Consider the following 21,032-nt stretch of genomic DNA (forward strand, 5'->3'; position numbering starts at 1 on the left):
CTTTGGGACATAAAGAGGTCAGAAAGCCTCTGCTTGCTGCACTTGAGTGATTTGGCGGCTCGGTTTTAGACATCCCTCCTCTCTGCTCTTCAGCCTATTAATTTTGATGTCGCGCCTGCGTTAGAGCCTATATTTGTCTGCGCACCGCCCCTTCCCTTTGATCTTGTCTATGCGCTTGCAGCCCTGGGCTCTAGCTTCCTTCACGGCAGTGCAGGTGTTTCCTTGCACGCAGATATGTACGGAAGGAGTTCGGAGCAGAAGCTGAAGCTCATCCGCAAGCGAATCTGAGCCTTCCCCGACTTCCCATTGGCAGGCGTCTGCTTCTGGTGAGCGGGACGGATGGTTGGTGCAGATTTCGCCGCGTCTCTTCTTCTTCTACTACTACTACTACTACTACTACTACTACTACTACTTATAGTGCTGAAACACAGTCTCCTGCCTCAGAGACAGAAACTGTCTAAGAGCCGGAGTGGCAGCTTTAGGTTAGCGGCATGGGGAGGAAGGTTGGGTCCCGAATCGGTGATGCCAATTTTTAAAAAATACAAATTGATTCGAATCGATTCACCCAAAGTGAATCGGTGAATCGATTCAAATTGGAAATTGGATAGCACTAATGCATCCTATGCTTTAGTAAAAGGTCCCCTAAATTAGAGTTTTACTTAAAAAGATGTCAAATACGTAGTTTAGACAGTTACAGACATTTATTTTTTAACAAAATAAAACTTGCCTTTCTATCATTTTTAGGAAAGGGAATATTTTTGGAACAGATTCTGAGAAGTCAAGAAACACCTATGAGTCACAGAGCAGAGAAAGCACCAGCATGCAAAAAGAATTGGTAAGTAGACCATTACATATGAGTTTTATTTGCTATTACTGCCAGGAGTTTAGATTCAGACGAATAAGTACATATTATGGCATTCCAGAGTGGAAGGTTTCTTGTTTTTCTCTAGGTTTCTGGGTCACTGATGGATTCCTAAACTCTCATGAACTCTACTTGTACTATCGCATAAAAGATTTTTCAGATAATTTTCCTATCATTAAATTACCTTCACTTTTACTTAAGTGTAAACTGTAGTTTCATATTATCATATTTTTAAGTTTATAGCGTGAGATTTGGCTAATAGTGAATGGGTTTAATAGTGTTCAAAAGAAGCAGCAATGAACCTTAAATAATACCCTTCCCCTTTAGAACTAAAAGGAGAATATGTCATATGCCATTCTTTTAATATATTACTATAAGTTTTTGATGAATAGTTGCCCTAATTTTTTAACTTAAATGCATATTCCAGTGCAATAGGAATGGTATGCTGAACCTTAGGGTACTCTGTCCATTTTCGCAAGCAGAAAGATGTCAATCACAGCTTTTTTTTTTTTTTTTTAATTTCTTTATTCATTTTATAACCACAGCTTTTGAAATCTCCTCCCAGGAGTCTGCTGCCCCCTTCAATTTCTCTTTCTACATGTGAGCATGAAAGGTGTCTTTTGATCTGATTGGTTTTTCTTTTTTCTTTTGCAATGATTTTGCATTTTTTTGTCTAGTCATGGTCTTTTTTTGTGAAATAGGAGATCCCTTTTGATAAGGGTCTACTCTGCTGCATGGAGAAGAGCAGATTTTAAATCTGCAGCTGATAAGGTATATTTTTCGAGGACCTGTTTCAGCCAGCATGCTGAAGATTAGTGGAGCTCAGGGTCTGTTCCCCTAGTGTTTGCTTGCCCTTTTAACTTGGTCAGGGGCTGGAGCACAAACTTTTGAGGCACCTATAGCATTCCTTCGGGGCACTCACGGTGCTGGCTGTGTTTCACCTCCCCCCCCTTTTTCCTAGCCATACTGTGGTTGCAGAAATGCTCTCAACTGATTAAAGAAAAAAAGAGAAAGCAGAAAAAAATCCTACTAAAGCAGTGTCCTCTTTCTGACTGGCTGGAGACCCTTGGGGTGGGTGAGAGCTGGAGAGGTTGGGAGGGAATTAAACACTAAACAGAGACTTTCCTTAACTGCAACCTAAAATACTAAGCTAGTCTAAAAAAAACTTTTTTATATGTAAAACCATAACAGAGCCTTCTACAGGTACACTATTGTTTAAACTGACTTTGTTGTAAAAGCAGAGCACTGAACTAAAAAAAAGTTAAAAAGAAATACAATGATTTAACCTACTGAAACTCAAGTTTACCTTTTCCCAAGTCTGAATGCCAGCAGGTAGGATATTCCAATGGCATTTTCTTCCCTTTAGCAGATCCTCACTTAGCACCTCTTCAGGACAAGGAGCAGCTGAGGTCTGGATTACCTTTTTGTAGAAGTGCCTCTAAACCAGGGATCTCAAAGTCCCTCCTTGATGGCCACAATCCAGTCGTGTTTTCAGGATTTCCCCAATGAATATGTATTGAAAGCAGGCATCAGTTTTTTAGCCGGCCGCCGGGGTTAGCGTGTGATGAAATGTCCGACGCGCTAACCCCGCTAGTGCGGCATGATAAAAGGACCCTTTAGTAGACACTTGTTTTCCTGTTCATCCAGTACACAGTGTAGGTTCTCTTATATACCCATGTCTGAAAGACAATCCAATTATCTTTCCAGATGATGTAATGGGTATCCTAATAAGAATGCCAGATTTAATTTTTTAATAAAAGGCATAATTTATTTGAAAAGTGCTGATATTTTTGTTTTAATATAAAGTACACCCATTGTGATTAAGTATGAAACACAGTATCTGACAAATGTCCCGCACGACTCTGCTGGCATACACTTGCTCTTTTGATGAAATTTTCAATTATGTTTTCACATAATTGTGGCTCAGTTCCCACAATGATGTGTCAAATCTCCTCCGTCAGTTGAGGAATTGTTGGTTTTTTGACGTAGATGTGAGACTTCGCAAAACCCCAAAGAAAGTCACAAAGGGGTCAGAGTGCATGATCTCGGTGGCCAATTTTGCATAAGATGATATGACCAAGAGATTTCTCTTACAATAGCTCAATTGTTTCACGCTCTGTGTGACATGTTGTGCCTTCCTACTGGAACCACGTCTTCCAGTTCCATACTATCCAATTGAAGCCACAAAAAACTCAGTTACTGTCATTTCATTGTCGGCTGCATTTTTGAAGAAGTATGGCTCAATCACTCTGTCAGCCCAAAATCACTACCAAACAATGACTTGTGGTAGTGCATGTGAAGGATTTTCAAGAATCACTAGAGGATTTTCTTCAGCCCAAATCCAGCAGTTTTGTTTGTTCACGTACCCATTAAGGTAAAAGTACACCTCAGCGCTAAAGATCATTTTCTCCAAAAAAATTGCCGTCCAATTCTTGGTTTTCCAACACCCAATTGACAAATGCATGGCACTATGGGTGGTCTGTTGACTGCAGTTTTTGCTTCAGTTGAACCTTGTAAGCATGCAGATGCAGATATTTCAGGAGAATTCTCTTCATGGTACTTCTTAAAATATCAAATTGCTGTGAACGTTTGTCAAATCAAGGTTCTTGGACTTTCGGCAGCACTTTCACTCTCTGCTACAATGTTTCAATAGACCGGCTGGTGCAAGGGCACCCTGCTGTTTTCACATCCACAACTGAACCAGATTCTGCTTGAATTTGTTGATCAATCTTTTAACTATAGAATGATTTGGTGCATTTTGTTGACTGAAAATTGCTCGCAATTTGTGAACTACCGGTATATCTAACTAAACTAAACTGAACCTTAAGTTTATATACCGCATCATCTCCACGTATGTGGAGCTCGGCACAGTTTACAAGAACTTAAAATATAAGAAGAGAAGGAAAAAAAAGGTTTACATGAACTTATATATAGAAGAGAAGAGTAAGGGGGGATAGAATTACATTTTAGTGAAAAACCAGGTTTTCAGTTGCTTGCGGAATAATTGGAGGGAGCCCAGGTTCCGCAGTGGGGTAGTAAGGTCGTTCCAAAGACCTGTGATTCTGAAGAGAAGGGATTTTCCCAGTTTGCCTGCATAGCGAATACCATGTAGAGAGGGGAAGGATAGTTTATACCTTTGGACAGGTCTGGTAGAGTCAGGACTCGAGGAGTTATAAGATAGTGGGATTAAGGGAGGAAGGATGCCGTGAATGATCTTAAAAGCCAGGCAGGAGCATTTGAAATGGATTCTGGAAATCACTGGAAGCCAGTGAAGTTTGGCTAGGAGTGGGGAGACATGGTCAGACTTGCGTTTTGTAAAGATCAACTTGGCTGCAGTATTCTGGATTAGCTGGAGTCTTTGAAGACTTTTTTTGATAGGCTTAAGTAGATGACATTGCAGTAATCTAGTTTGGAGAGGATGATGGATTGGACAAGGACGGCGAAATGTTGTTGGCAAAAATAGGATCTTACTTTCCTCAGCATGTGGAGGTTAAAAAAGCATGATTTAGCCAAGGAATTGAGGTGGTCATAGAGGGAGAGAGAAGAATCGATAATGATGCCAAGGACCTTGCTTGAGAACTCAAGCTGCAGTGCAGTGCCTGAGGGTAGTGCGAAGAGGGTGGGCAGGTGTTCTAATTTTGGGCCGAACCAGAGTAATTTTGTTTTTGATTCATTCAATTTCATCTGTACCGAGAAGGACCAGGAATGGAGTCTCATTATGCAAGCTGTAATGTTCTTGTGGAGTTTGGTGAGGTTCTGGTCTGTCTCAAGGAGGACAAGGATGTCATCAGATGTATGTGTAGATTGTTTCAAAGGGGGATAATTGGAGGAGTTTCAGGGAGGACATATAGATGCTAAAGAGAATAGGGGATAGATGTGATCCCTGAGGGACACTGCAAGATGGTGTCCAAGGAACGGACATGGTGCCATTTGTGTGTCATTTGCACAAGCCTTGAACACTTATGATTTTATATACAAATCTTTTTATTAATGTATAAAAACAGGCAATATTCTGTACAATTGTTTATAAGTCACAAATAGAGCGTAGGAAGTTTGAGAACCACTTTAGGACGGTGGAGTCAATTCCTATCTCAGAAAGTTGATAAAGTAGTATGTCGTGGTGGACAACATCGAAAGCTGCAGAGAGATCGAATTGTAATAGGACAGCAAATTTGTTTCGAGAATGTAGTTGTTGCACCTTAGAAATTAAGGAAACTTTCAGCTGCGCTTTCCATGTAAATGTTGTATTATTTATCAAGTAAATAGATATGTTTTTTATGAACCCGATCAATTACAATTTTTCTTGGAGGGTAAAGCGGCTTCTGTATCCCCTCAGATGCCCACTGAAGTCACCAACCACGTATAGTTAGTATACAATCGTTATGCTCTGTATTTATTATATGTATAATTTTGCTTATGTTATAATCAGCTATCCCTGATTTCTGCTTGATTCTCTCTCCCATAGTTGTGGACTGTTATCATGGTAATATATAAGTAATACTTAATATTTTATTTCCTATTAGGTACTATTATGTTTCTTTATCAAAGAATTTCTTTTGATGTAAAATAAAGCTGAATAAATAAAAAATTAAAAAAAAAAAAAGAAATTAAGGAAACTAGGAGGGATTCGGTGCTGAAGCTGGATCTGAAGCCATATTGTAGGGATGGAGGATGGAGAATCTCTCTAGGTAAGAAGAGAGCTGGGTGGCGACTATGGCCTCTAGCAGTTTAGTTAAGAGAGGGATATTTGCTATGGGGCGGTAGTTAGATGGTAAGGAAGGGTCGAGATCGACTTTTTTCAGAGGACGGGATAAGGCAATGTGTCCCATTTCTGTGGAGAACAGGCCTGATAGTAAAGCAGAATTTATAAGCCTGGTAAGGGAGGAGATGGCCTACGCGGGAGTGTTTTCGTAAAGGTAGGAAGGGAAAGGATCCAGGATGCAATTGCAGGATTTCAGTTTGAGACAGAGTTTAGAGATCTGGGATTCATATACGAGTTCAAAGGCAGTCCAGGATCTATCAGCAGGGATAGGGTTGGAGTCGTTGGGAGGCAGAGAATTGTAAGAGACTGCTGGGGGGAAAGAACTCCGTAAGGTAGTAATCTTTTCGTTGAAAAATTTAGCTAGGTCGTTTGCGAATGGGGAGGAAAGGGGAAAGGTGGAGTCGTTTTTTGAGGTTAGGTTGCACCAGATGTTGAACAGTGTACTATTTTGGTTTTTTGATCTGGTGATTTTATCTCCATAGAAATTCTTCCTTGCTTTTTTTAGTACTGTGTTATAGAACTTGATGTTGTCTCTCCAGGATTGTCTGTCTGAAGGGGATTTCGATATCAGCAAAACTATCTCCACATTTGTAATAAGTTTTTCATAATAATCCACTAAGTCTATTCCCTTCAGTACCTTGAATGTTTCGTTCATGTCCCCTCTCAATCTCCTCTGTTCGAGGGAGAAGAGGCCCAGTTTCTGTAATCTTTCGCTGTACGGCAGCACCTCCAACTCCTTAACCATCTTAGTCGCTCTTTTCTAGACCCTTTCGAGTAGTACCATGTCCTTCTTCGTGTACGGTGACCAGTGCTGTATGCAGTACTCCAGGTGAGAATGCACCATGGCCCGGTACAGCGGCATGATAACCTTCTCTGATCTGTTCGTGATCCCCTTCTTTATCATTCCTAGCATTCAGAATAATTCCGAACACCGCAGTCTGACTGATTTTTGGTCTGAAGAAGAATGACCACGTCAGCTCATATTATCGTTTATTGCATTGGCTAGCGTTAGAAGCAAGAGTACTATTCAAATTTTCTTATATCTGTTTTAAGTTGATATCGGGATTGTCTCCAGTTTGTCTTGCCTCTCACTTTGATTTATATAGACCATTAAGGCATAGAAGAAGTTTCCATTTATTTGCCTTTCCTAAGCCAAATGGTGTTCATTATAAGACTTTCTTTGATAGGACCTTAGCGTTTCAAGCAGGTCCACTGCAATTTTGGCTTGGTGAATGTATTCATCAAGCCACATCTTACTGTTCTTTTCAAAAATTAGTCATGTCTTCTCTGTTTGACAAATTTATTACTTAACTTGGTATTCTTAAGATTGTAACCATATTTTAAACTTTTTATTGTATGATTTTATTTTCATGGCATGAATGTATTTCGCTGACTGTCCAGTTTCTCTTAGTGTAAACCGCTTAGAACTTCTGGAATGGCAGTATAAAAGAATAAAATTATTATTAATAATGCGTTCATTTTTGCAACGATCCATGACTACTAATCGCAGTGTGTCTACATGACAGCTGTGAAATTTTCAGCCCCGTCTAAACAACAGAATGGAAATGGCACCTCATTCAAATCTTGTACTCTTATTAGACACCTTTGAGAAGGTTGTACCAAAACCAGATAGAAATGGAAAGCTCTATTTGTGACTTATAAACAGTTCTACAGAATATTGCCTGTTTTTATACATTAATAAAAAGATTTGTATATAAAATCATAAGTGTTCAAGGCTTGTGCAAATAAGCCCGTGGGAGCGGGGATGGGGTCAGGGACAAACTTTGTCCCCATGTTATTCTCTAGGCAAGAGTCAATATTCGTAACAGAGAGAGCGGGAGGGGAAGGAACCTAGCGGTCATTTGAGGAAAGAGAAGTAGAGACCTGATATGTCATTTAGGACAGGGGAGCCCACACTTTTTGGGTTTGTGAGCTACTTTTAAAATGACCAAGTCAAAATGATCTACCAACAATAAAATAAAAAAAACCACAAAGCATTCTGAAAGGCAGAGAAAATGTTAATTATTATTCATATTCTGGGTTTTTTTTTTAAAGAGGTCGAAGCAGATGACTCTATGCAATATCACCTCAGTAACAACCATACAAAAATAGACAAACATGCTCCCTCCCTTTTTACTAAACCGCGATAGCAGTTGCGGTTTAGTAAAAGGGAGCCATAGTGCAAAATATAGACAGCAGATATAAATTCTCAAAACGGACACATTTTGATAACTAAATTGAAAATAAAATCATTTTTCCTACCTTTATTGTCTGGTGATTTCATGAGTCTCTGGTTGCACTTTCTTCTTCTGACTGTGCATCCAGTATTTCTTCCCTTCTTTCAGCCTCTTGTATGCTTCCTCTCCTCCAGACCTCATTGTCTCCCCCAACTTTTTCTTTTTTTCTCCCTGCCCCTTCTTTCTTTCTCCCTGCCCCTTCTTTCTTTCTCCCTGCCCCTTCTTTCTTTCTCCCTGCCCCTTCTTTCTTTCTGTGTCCCTGCCTCCCTTTCTTTCTCTCTCTCCCTCCATGCCCCCTTTCTTTCTGTCTCCCTGCCCCCCTTCTTTCTGTCTCCCTGCCTGCCCCCTTTCTTTCTCCCTGCCCTCCCCCAAGCCACTAGGTTTGCCGCCTTCATCAGGGAACAGGCTCCCAAGCCACTAGGTTTGCTGCCACTATCGGGGAACAGGCCGCCGCCGCCCCAAGCTCTCCCTGCAGAAGCGTCACGCTGACCAGCATTCCTCTCCCCGACGTCAATTCTGACATTGGAGAGAAGTTCTGGGCCAGCCAGGCAACTATTGGCTGGCCCAGAACTTCCTCTCCAATGTCAGAATTGACGTCGGGGAGAGGAATGCTGGTCGGTCCGAAGCTTCTGCAGGGAGAGCTTGGGGCGGCAGTGGGGGATGTCGGGGAGAGGAAGGCTGATCGGCCCGGTAGATCGGGACAGCAACATGAGTCTATCATGGAGCCCTGGATGGGCTCCGTGATTGACTCGCATTGCCTTCCCGATCTATCGGTCAATCGCGATCAACATATTGGGCACCCCTGATTTAGGACATCATCTGGAGTTGTATTAAAATGAGTTCATATTGGATTAAAGTCTTGAAAAGTGCTGTTATAGGCACTGTAGACAGACTAATCAAAGACATCTATAGAATAAATTTGAAAGGATTGCTTATCTCTACAATGAATAGCACGGTAGTTTGTCATTCTTCTTTTGGGAGACTTCACTTGCTCTATACAGTATTTTTTTTATGGCTTCTGATGTTCATGCATACCCATTTCTGTTTTCAGTAACTTATTTGTTGGTTTCAGTTTGCACAGTTCTGAGCCAGCTGCAACTTTTGAAGAACCTCTCCATGGGATGAAGCCCATGGGAAGTTCCTCCATTTCATCTGTGCAGAAAGCTCATGACGTGTTTCATGACCTGGGCCAGCTGAAGAAAGAGGTGCACAGCATGCTGCAGGTGAGTGAGATCGGGCCTAATTGTGTTTGGCAGTGACTTTTCATGTGGACTGAGTTACAAAGCTATCTTCTTATGTTTAATTTACAAACACTACAGTGTTCTGAAAAATGTTCTGTGTGGCATATTTTTTCCATTTATCATTTTAAATTCTTCAGCTCAACTTCAGATAAATACTGATTTGAATCTTATTCTTTCCAACTTAACAGATGTTAGAAATTATATAAGATGTCAAAAATAATTCCATGAGTATGCCTGTGCTCCTCCACCAGTTATCACTAGTTAAGCTGAGCCAGCCGACTTTCAGCAGAAAGAAGATGAGAAAGACCCATCCAAATATTTCCCAAAATAATTTTTCTAAGTCTCTTTCCTTTAATTCCCCTTTCCCCAAAGAAGGGTTCAGGAGGTTGAACAGTCTGTGAGATTGTTTCCTGGACCAGTTATCTGGATCTCAGTTGAGTGTGGGGAACTCTTCCCTGGAGATTGAATGAGCCATAGGGGAACACCCAGAGGTCCCTGATTTTTTTTTTTAACACTACCTCTCTCCCTATCCCGACCACTCTTTTGCTCTACAAAGATTACCATTGGGAATAGCAAGTATATCTTTATTTATCCCAGGACAAGCAGGCAGCATAATCTCAAAATATGGGTGACGTCAACCACGGGAGCCCCGATGCAGACAGCTTCACAAGCAGACTTGCTTGAAGAACTTTTAGAAAGTTTGCGACTGCCGCACCGCGCATGCGTGAGTGCCTTCCCGCCCGACGTAGAGTGTGCGTCCTCTCAGCGTCTTCTTAGTTCTAAGTTTTCCGCGGGGCTAAGCGCTCGTTTCGATGCTCTGCAAGGAATTTAGTTAAAACCATGCCTTCTCATCGCCGCGGCTCGTGTTTGTTTCTTATTTTTTCTTCACAGTCATTGTGCGCGTGTTAAAAAAAAAAAGAACTTTATTTTTGGTCATGTCACGGCGGGGCCTGTTCTGCGGCCTCAGCCTGTGGGCTTCGATTTGGCTGCCCACAGCCAAATCGTTTTTCATTCCATGTCTCGGCCGGTCACAGGTTTCAAGAAGTGTATCCGGTCTCAATGCGCGATCTCTATCACTGTCCCACATAAGTGGTGTGTTCAGTGTCTAGGACCTGATCATCATCCGGAGTCATGCACCCGCTGTGCTACACTTCAAAATCGAGCCATTAAACGCCGTCGCGTTCAAATTGAAAAGATCTTCGGGGCCATGGATCTTACTCCAAAATTCTTGACTCCGGCCTCGACCTTATCTGTGCCGAAGTCTTCAGTGGAACTTAAAGCCTTGACCTTGGTCTCGCTAAAGCCTTGACCTCGGTCTCGATGGGGAAGTCCTCATCTTCAGGGAAATCTGCAAAATCGTCCCCCCCGAAGGGCCGCTGTCCTCAGTGTCTCTTTCAGGTAAGATACCGAAGTCAGCCCTTCAGGAGTCACAGTCCATTCCAATAGCTACTCCAATGGGACCCATTGCTTCGAGGCTTCCCAAGTAGGGGGTCTCGAAATCGAGGAAGCACTCATCCTCGAGGTCTTATTTCTCGGAGTCCATAGCCGCACCTATTACACCAGCTCCAGTGGTCTCGGTGTTGGCTTTGCAGAATATGTTGGAATCTATTCTGCATCAGGAGCTTGATAATATGCTTGCCAAATTAACTCCTGCCTCAACTCTCCTTCCTACAGTCCAGCCTTAGCACTCAGCAGTAATACAAGGTGTTGAGTCCTTGAGAGTGCCTTGAGGTCAATCTGAACACTCTATACAAGGAGATGAGTGCTTGAAAGTGTCTCGACTTCGATCTTCAACCTCCAGTCCTACTCTACAACATGAGGCACTGCCTTCTTCGAGGCACTGGACGAGGACACCTCACCACCCCTCATCGAGGCTGGCTTCGACTCTATCAATGCTTCATTCTCCGAGGCATAGTTCATCTCCATACCATCTGTCCAGACATTCGTCTCGAACCAGGTCTTCTTCTCGAGGTAGACATCATTCCTCGAGGCATCAAGATTCTTCGAGGCCTCCAACTCCCTTATCGAGGAAATCGATTGTAGAACCTCATATTCGACAGCATTCTCGACAGTCAAGTTCTTCTCCTGTGAGATTTTCTTCACCAATATTCTAAAGAGGCTTCACCTTCTTTCTCTGCAGTACGAGGAACTTCGAGGGGGTCTCGTTCACCTTCACCTCAACATGGTCATCTCTCTTCTGACCCGGTGTCTTTACCAAAGTTCTGTGCCAAAAGAGTAAAGATCTCAACATTGTCTTGGAGTCTGATTCCAAATACTCTAAGGAGTATTTAGAAGAACTGGGTATGCCTAATCTTCCTAGAGACTCTCTTAAATTATCCATGAATGGCATTCTTTGTCAAACTTTCAAGAGGAATCTAGATACACCATATTCAATTCCTGCTGTGCCGGGTAAGCTAGAATCTAAGATATAAGATATAAGATGGTTCATTGCAAAGGATTTGAGAAGTCTCAACTATCCCACCAGTCTCTTCTCGTGGAGGCTTCTCTAAAATAAACAAACAAATCCTTCCAAAGTTTATGCCACAGTTCCTCCTGGCCAAGAGCGAAGGACTATGGATAAGTTTGGACATCGGCTATATCAAAATTCGATGATGACAAATCGGATATTAAACTATAATTTTGTCTTCACATCTTATCTGAAGAATTGGGTCAATGCTATGCCTACATTTTTCAAGTATCTTCCAAAATATCAGCTCTCAGAGCTCCAACATATGTATTCTACTCTAGGTCAACTGCGCATACATATGGTTCAGGCTGCATATGATGCGTTTGAAATGTTATCCAGGGACACAGCATTCTCAGTGGCCATGTGTTGTCTGGCCTGGTTGATGTCAGCATAGCTATTGCTAGCAATCAGCATTTTGGTTACCCTAACCAATGTCAGCAAAGGCCTATGGGAAATTATATTAATCTGACTCTGGAATGTTGATGCAGAATTCTGTGCTCCTGCACAGAATTCACATACATTAATCATCCAGCCAGACTGGATTGTTTATCAAGAAGATAGGCTGCTTGAATGGGACAAAGAAGCTAGAGACTAATCCCATCTACCATGCCTGCAAGTATCACAACCTCCTTATCAATTAAACTAACCATTGTTTCAAACAGTTTACAAATTATAAACAGAAAGATACTGGAACATACAATAGTTTCTATATTCAGAATAAGATTCCAAGCTATAAAAGCCTCCTCTCTGCAACACACTTCTATCTCTATCTCTTTCTCTGTCTATCTCTCTGTCTATCCTTCTCTTTATTTATGGAACCTTTAGACCATCACCCCATCCCCCTTTCTCAATCTCTCTCTGGATCTCCCTGGAACTTCAGGCTTCTATGTCTCTCTTTTCCTTTGAACTCTGTAAGGCAGGGAAACTGCTTTACTCTCTCCCTAATTGTAATGCTTATAAATATTGCTTTTCTGTAAGCCTATTTCTATAATATTCTTTATGCAATCACCTCTGGCTGTGTTTCTTATTTGATTCTACTCCTGGTGAATCTTCTGTGAGGGTGTTTGTAAGGGCGCCTCTCACGTAACCCCTACAACCTCACCTTGTGGGGGACCTGACCTCAAAATGTGGACATGAATCCAAACCTGCAAGATCGACTGGCCAACATGTCAGGGAAATGAGTTGTTTGATGACTCCATCGAGGCAGCCACAGTACGCTTGTCCGAGCATGAGAAATCATTTGCCTCTATTATTAGGCCGAAGCCAAAGCCTTCCACTGCTAAAAGTTAGAGACCTCTCCAACTTATCAGAGGCGTTATCCTCAGAAGGCAGCACCTTATTCAGCCTCCTAAGAAACAACAACAACAAAGGCAGCGCAAACCTCAGACTCCTGCTGCGCCCAAGTCCACTTAGCCTTTTTGACTATCTAACATAGAGCATAATTTCAGTCGTTCTAACTCTGTCCTCTCCTCTTTCCATCGGAGGTCGTCTTCATCATTTTTATCACTGATGGGAACTGATTACATCCGACCTCTGGGTCCTCACAATAATCAGGGAAAGTTACTCTCTTCACTTCCTTCAGGTTCCACCAGATCTCCCATCAAGAGAGTATCCTTCCAATCTGTCACAGACCACCATTCTTCTTCAGGAAGCTCAAGCTCTGCTTTGTAACCTTGCCATCGAGTAAATTCCTCTGGAACAGCAGAGCACGGGATTTTACTCCCGTTATTTCCTTGTCCCGAAGAAGACGGGGGATCTACAACCTATCTTGGATCTCATAGCTCTCAACAAATTTCTTGTCAGAGAAAAATTTCGGATGCTGTGTCTAGCATCCTTGTATCCCCTTCTGGATCACATTTGGTTATGCTCTCTGGATCTCAAAGAGGCTTACACTCACATTCCCATTCATCCAGCCTCTTGCAAGTTTCTCAGATTTCGGGTGGGAAATCATTATTTTCAATACAGAGTGCTGCCTTTTGGCCTGGCATCATCTCCCAGAGTTTTCACCAAGTGCCTGATTGTCGTAGCAGCAGCCCTGCGCAGCCATGGTCTCCAGATTTTCTCATACCTGGACACTGGCTCATCAAAGATTCAACGTCTCAGGGGGTTATTGTAGCGACACAGCGGACTAGTTGGTACCTCCAAAGTTTGGGGTACGAAGGCAATTATTTTCACAATCCTTCCCTCCCCTCCTATTAGCTTTTTTACTGATGGTCATATGAGCCGGCATTGGATAGAAAGGCACTCATGCATGTGCAATACAGAGGGTCTCAAGACTTCTAAAGAAGTTAAAGTGACAATACACTTTTGCACTGTCCATACTGGGCTTCATGGATGAAGTCACCCATCTGTGAGAATATCTGCCTGCTGTCCCTGGATAACATCTGTTACAGGTAAGTAACTGTGCTATTTTTGCAGCTACTTTGGAGCAGGTGTAGATTTTGTGTGAACTTTGTGCACTTCTGTGGATAGTTCTGAGAACCTGTTTTTAAAAGCACATAAGCACCTGTGTTGCCCTTATAAAGTATATTTTTGGAAATTTTTTTAGGTGACCTGTTATAAAATTAATGCCACTCCACATGTGTGGACAATCCTGCAGCAAAAAAACACAAGTTCATAACAGAACAGGGCCTAAGAATCACAGTCATGTTAGCTAAGAAAAAATTAGCAACAGATCCTATAAAGGTCAGTTTGTTTGAACTGGTTGCACAGCTATGTTGAAGAAAAATGTTGAATCACAAAAAGAAAACTTGATAGCATTTTGAATGATATATCATTTACTGTTTCTTTTTCAGGAGGCCAAGCAGTGGAGACCCCAGGTAAATGATTTTGTAAATGTATGTTTGTAACAAGTTATCAACTCTTATTTTAAAATAAATTGTTGGGATAACCATAATTTGAAACTTGAAAGCAGAAAGAAAACATAAATATCTTGGACAAATTGTTTTGGAAGCTGTATCTCACTAAAGACATTAAAAGACTTGAAATAGTTCAAAAGAAGATGGCGACAATGGATTGGGGTTTGCACCAAAAGATGCACGAGAAGAGTCTTAAGGACCTGTATATGTATAGGTTGGAATAAAATAGGCATAGGGGAGATATTATAATATGTTATATTCTTATTGTTTTTTTTTCACTTACCTGGTGAGGCGGGGGAGAGGATAAGCCCTAAGGGGCTCTTTTTCCTGTTTCCAGGTGCCTGGCACTTGCCGGATGCAACCCACTCCATGGACATAAGAACATAAAAATAGCTTTACTGGTCATAAGAATAGCCAATGGTCCATCTAGCCCAGTATCCCGTCTTCATGGAGGCCAATCCAAGTCACAAGTACCTGGCAAAAAATAAAATAATAGCAGCATGCCATGCTACCAATCCAGGGCAAGCAGTGGCTTCCCCCATGTCTGTCTCTACAGCAGACTATAAACTTTTCCTCCAGGAACTTGTCCAAACCTTTTTTAAACTAGCTTCATTAACTCCTCTTACCACATTCTCTGGCAGCGCATTCCAGAGCTTAACGATTCTCTGAGTGAAAAAATATTTCCTCCTATTGGTTTTAGAAATATTACTCTGTAATTTCTTCGAGTGTCCCCTAGTCTTTGTAAATCTTGATGCAGTAAAAAAATCAATCCACTTGTACTCATTCTACACCACTCTGGATTTTGTAGACTTCAATCATATCTCCCCTCAGCCATCTCTTTTCCAAGCTGAAGAGCCCTAACCTCTTTAGTTTTTCCTCATACAAGAGGAACTCCATTTCCTGTATCATTTTGGTTGCCCTTCTTTGAACCTTTTCCAGTGCCATTCTATCTTTTTTGAGATAAGGAGACCAGAACTGTACACAATTCTCAAGGTGAGGTCGCACCATGGAGCAATACAGAGGCATTACAAACATTCTTAGTCTTGTTTACTATCCCTTTTCAAATAATTCCTAGCATCTTGTTTGCTTTTTTGGCTGCCATCACTCATTCAAGTTTTAAGTTTATTTAAAATTTCTTATACTGCCTAATCAGACTTCTAGGCGGTGTACAAAATCATAAAAACAGTCATTGGCTAAAATACAGGTTTAAAATGACAAAACATCTCTAAGGATGATGACAACATCAGAGACATTTAAACCATCATAAACAGGAACAGAAGGTAAAAAGGCAAGAACTACAATATTCAAGGTAAAAGATAACATTTAGGGGAAAAACAATAGGGAGAGATAAGAACATAAGAACTGTCATCTCCGGATCAGACCTTAGGTCCATCAAGTCCGGCGATCCACACACGCGGAGGCCCAGCCAGGTGTACACCTGGCATAATTTTAGTCACCCATATCCCTCTATGCCTCTCTTAAGGAGATGTGCATCTAGTTTGCTTTTAAATCCTAGAACGGTGGATTCTGCAATAACCTTTGGGAGAGCATTCCAGGTGTCCACCACTCACTGCGTGAAGCAGAACTTCCTGATATTTGACCTGGACCTGTCTCCCCCTAGCTTCAGTCTATGTCCTCTTGTCCCTGTCACATTGGACATTGTAAATAATTTGTTTTCCTGCTCTATTTTGTTGATTCCTTTCAGTATCTTGAAAGTCTCGATCGCAGTCTCTTTTCTCTAGGGAGAACAATCCCAGTCTCCTCAATCGTTCCTCATATTCCAAGTTCTCCATACATTTTACCAGCTTCGTCGCTCGTCTCTGCACCCTCTCCAGTAGTTTTATATCCTTCTTTAGGTTGGAGACCAATGTTGGACACAGTATTCCATGTGTGTTCTGACCATTGCTCTATAGAGCGGCATTATAACTCTCTCCGATCTACTCGTGATTCCCTTCTTTATGATGCCTAACATTCTATTTGCCTTCTTTGCCGCTGCCTTGCATTGTGCCGATGGTTTCAGGGTCTTATCTTTCAGTACACCCAGGTCCTTTTCCTGTTTGCTCTTACCCAGGGTTACACCTGACATTCTATATTCGTGTTCCTTGTTCTTTTTGCCTAAATGCATTACTTTGCACTTTTCCACATTAAATTTCATCTGCCATTTCTTTAACTAACATAAGTCCCTCTGTAGTTCCTCGCTATCCTTCTGCGATCTGATTGTCCGGCATAGCTTTGTGTTGTCTGCGAACTTGATGATCCCACTGGTTGTTCCTTCTTCTAGGTCATTTATGAAGATGTTAAATAAAATGGGTCCAAGTACCGAGCCCTGGGGCACACCGCTAGTCACTTTCTCCCTGTCCGAGAACTTCCCATTTATGCCCACTCTCTGAGGGAGATACTGAGGGTATAATCCTTCTAGGTCACCCTTACAAGGGCAGTTAGGTCTCAAAAGCGTCAATAAATAGAAAAATCTTAAACTTTGTCTTAAATTGATTAAGGGTGGATTCATCTTTTAAATAAGCCGGGATATTATTCCATAAAGAGGGAGCATTCACAGAAAAAATGGAAGACCTCATTGTATTAATGTATTTTAATGACGGAATAAAAAGGAGATTCTGAGCAGAGATGATTGGAGAGTCTTAGATGGGCTGAAGATTATTAATGAATTCTGGCTGATTATTTTGTCAGGTTTTGAATGTTAACAGAAAGATTTTATAGGTGATCCTATGTTCTACCGGTAGCCAGTGTGCTTTGTATAAGAGGGAAGTAACGTGATCGTATTTTTTTGCATTAAATATAATCTTTACTGGAACAGAGGTTGCTCAACCAACGGTACCGTATGCTCAGACCGGACCGGGGCTGGAAGGTTCGGTGCCAGCAGACAGGAAGAAGGTGTTGCAACTGCTCCTGAGGCTGGACCTGAAGGATAGCCGCAATATAGTCATCCAAGGAAGGCACCGGTACCGCTTTCTTTTTTTTCGGTACCTGTGGTGCCGCTTGACGCTCGGGAGATGAGGAGGCCGATGATGTGGCACTCACCTCAATGGGAGCGGAGCGCTTACGGGGGCGCCTTGAGGCCGGCAGGACTGGGCTCACTGCAGGATCAGCTGGAGGATGCTCCAGGGAAGAGGAAGGCTTCTTAGCCGGCTTACCTGGGGGATGTGACACCGGAGGAAGCTCCGGCGGTGTCGAAAGAGTCGGTGCCGATTTAGAGGGGGCAGCCAACGTCGGAGTGGATGTCGATGGTTCCATCCCAGCACCGAAGAGAAGTCGTTGTTGTATTTGCCGGTTCTTTAAGGTGCGCTTTTTAAGAGAAGCGCAACGGGTGCAAGAGGAAGCGTTATGATCCGGACCCAGGCACTGAAGGCACCAGTAGTGGGGGTCGGTCAAAGAGATGGGCCGCGCACACCGCTGACGCTTCTTGAAACCCGGCTGCGGGGGCATGAAGGTGAACATGGCCTCCGCTAAATCGAAGGCGGAGGCTTCAATTGTGCCAACAGGCCCCGCCGGGGCGAGGCGAAGAAATGAACAAAAAATAAAGAATTTTTTTTTTTTTTTAAACAATACTAAACTAAAAGAAAACGAGGAAGATAAAACTTCCAGACAAAAAAACGCGCGAGCAGGAAAGCAAGAAAGATTTTCAACAGCCGTTGAAAAAAACGCATCTTAGCTCCGCGGAAACTAAGAAACTGGGGACCGCATGCCTCTGTCGGGCTGGAAGGCACTCGCGCATGCGCGATGCGGCCTGCTGGAACTTTCTAAGTTCTTAGAGTGCAATCACTCTAAAATTGTCCGTACCAGGGCTCCGTCGGTGCCGTCACCCATCAGTTAAGAATATGCTGCCTGCTGTCCCTGGATAACACCTGTTACGGTAAGTTACTGTGCTTTACTGCGGTATTCTGTATTATCTAGAGTCTTTTTATTTCTTTTTTTGTTATGCCCTTGTAGAGGGCATTGCAGTAATCTATACAGGAAATCACGAGGGAGTGGATCAAGATGTTCAACGAGGCAGGTTCAAGTAATTTGGAGAGAGATCTAATCATTGGGCGGAAGGTTTCAGCGTATTGTCCACAATGACACCCAGATCTTTTCCTTGAGCATTGACCCCCCAAGGTGGATCCTAGCATCCAATATCTTTGATTTGGATTATTCTTTCCAATGTGCATCCCTTTGCATTTGTCCACATTAAATTTAATCTGTAATTTGGATGCCCAGTCTTCCAATTTCCTAAGGTCTTCTTGCAGTTTTTCACAGTCTGCATGCGTTTTAACAACTTTGAACAGTTTAGTGTCATCTGCAAATTTAAACACCTCGCTCGTAGTTCCAATTTCCAGATCATTTATAAATAAGTTATTTAGCACTGGTCCAGTATAAATCCCTGCAGTACACCACTATTTACCCTCCTCAATTGAGGAAAATGTCCATTTAACCCTACCCATTGTTTTCTGTCTAATAACCAATTCTTAATCCACAATTGAACATTGCCTCCTATCCCATGACTCTTTAATTTTCTAAGGTATCTCTCATGAAGAACTTTGTCAAAAGCTTTCTGGAAATCTAGATACACTACATCCACAGGCTTACCTTTATCCACATGTTTATTCACACCTTCAAAGAAGTTAATCTACTTGTACCAATTCTACGCCACTCAGGATTTTGTAGACTTCAATCATATCTCCCCTCAGTCGTCTCTTTTCCAAGCTGAAGAGCCCTAACCTCTTTAGCCCATCCTCTTTATCATTTTAGTCGCTCTTCTTTGAACCTTTTCCAGTGCTGCTATATCTTTTTTGAGATAAGGAGACCAGAACTGTATACAATTCTCAAGGTGAGGTGACACCATGGAGCAATACAGAGGCATTATAACATTCTTAGTCTTGTTTACTATCCCTTTTCAAATAATTCCTAGCATCTTGTTTGCTGCAGTGCACAAAGCCGCGGGCCTGAACCGGAAGCCTGCTCTCTGATATCACAACGTCAGAGGGAAGACTTCTGGATGAGGCACGAGGAGCTGCCGCACGCGACTTTGTGCACTGCAGCAGTGAGGAAGAGGGAGCCGGCCAGAAGGTAAGGCACCTAATTGAGGCACAGCATGGCGGGAGGGAGATAATAAAGGTAGGTGGAATGATTTTATTTTCAATTTAGTGATTGGATTGTGTCAATTTTGAGAATTTTCATCTGCTGTCTATATTTTGCACTGTTCAGGAAGAAATGCATTTGTTTCTTTTTCTCTGGGTTTGTACAGCATACAGAGTCTTGAATCGTAGGGTTTCATTTGTATATATTAGTACTTTTAGTTTTTGGTCCCGTATTTGCATAGCGGTTATCTGTGTTCTGGTAGGAATGAATGTTGAGAAGCATACAGTGTGTTTAATTTTGTGGTTAAAGAAAAAAATATATTTGTAAACGTATTGTAAATAATAATAGCAGCAGGGATTCATTCACACCACAGTGACAAAAAAGAACAGTTGACAAAATCATAAAAAACGGAGAAAAAATAAACCTCAATTGTGGGCTGCCAGGACTACACAAGTGCCCTAAGCCCCCCACATCATCACGGGTTTATAAAAAAACTCCGTACAAATATAAATCACTTTCATACTTTAAAGTGTAATCTCAAAGGATTTTCTAAAGGTAAATATCAAAAATTTCAAAATCTTTAGTGATTTAAATGACAACGTCTAAAAATGTCTTATAAACAAGTGATTAAGTCCCAAACTCACTATACTGTGGCAATCAGCTCAGCTGTAAGCAATTCAAAATAGACGAAGAATGATTTCACCTTCAGATGAGTGATAGTTTTTCCTATAGATTTTGATACTCGGGTTTTACAGCTACGCTACTTAACCATTTTGAATTGCTTACAGCTGAGCTGATTGCCACAGTATAGTGAGTTTGGGACTTAATCACTTGTTTATAAGACATTTTTGGACGTTGTCATTTAAATCACTAAAGATTTTGAAATTTTTGATATTTACCTTTTGAAAATCCTTTGAGATTACACTTTAAAGTATGAAAGTGATTTATATTTGTACAGAGTTTTTTTATAAACCCGTGATGATGTGGGGGGCTTAGGGCACTTGTGTAGTCCTGGCAGCCCACAATTGAGGTTTATTTTTTCTCCGTTTTTTTATGATTTTGTCAACTGTTCTTTTTTGTCACTGTGGTGTGAATGAATCCCTGCTGCTATTATTATTTACAATACGTTTACAAATATATTTTTTTCTTTATTAATTTTGTGGTTAACCATTATGTGTTGTTAATAAGATTATATTGTGTATATATGAAAAATGAATGGAAAAAATAATGTTACAATTAGTACTATTATGGGGGTGGAGATGGACGGGGTCTGGCCCACAACTTAGCCTGTGTTTTGGATTTTGGCCCCTTAATGTCATTGTGTTTGACGCTCCTGCAATAGACTTTACCAAAGTGGAGAAGCTATGTAGGTGCAATACAGAAGCAAACACGCCAGTAAGCAGATCAATATCTGAGGGGGGAGATTAAAGGAGATTTAAAGCGATTTTGTAGAATAGGAGATTTGGTTGGTTTTGTTGTAATAAACTTCATAATTACTTTCAAATTTAAGTCTACAAAGGAGGTCTATG

The 21,032-nt window shown here is 41.7% G+C and overlaps 1 protein-coding gene across 5 annotated transcripts in view; it reads left to right on the forward strand.

Moving 5' to 3' along the window:
* Positions 1 to 21,032, forward strand: part of KIAA0586 (KIAA0586 ortholog) — a 397,462-nt gene that overhangs the window by 82,271 nt on the left and 294,159 nt on the right. For all 5 annotated transcript variants that reach the window (XM_033951201.1, XM_033951204.1, XM_033951205.1 and 2 more), the window contains 3 exons: positions 745 to 835; positions 8,934 to 9,084; positions 14,365 to 14,388. In XM_033951201.1, coding sequence (XP_033807092.1) covers positions 745 to 835; positions 8,934 to 9,084; positions 14,365 to 14,388 — 266 coding nt within the window. The remainder of the gene's footprint in view (positions 1 to 744; positions 836 to 8,933; positions 9,085 to 14,364; positions 14,389 to 21,032) is intronic.

This window comes from Geotrypetes seraphini, chromosome 7, assembly GCF_902459505.1.
Source record: "Geotrypetes seraphini chromosome 7, aGeoSer1.1, whole genome shotgun sequence".
NCBI lineage: Eukaryota > Metazoa > Chordata > Amphibia > Gymnophiona > Dermophiidae > Geotrypetes > Geotrypetes seraphini.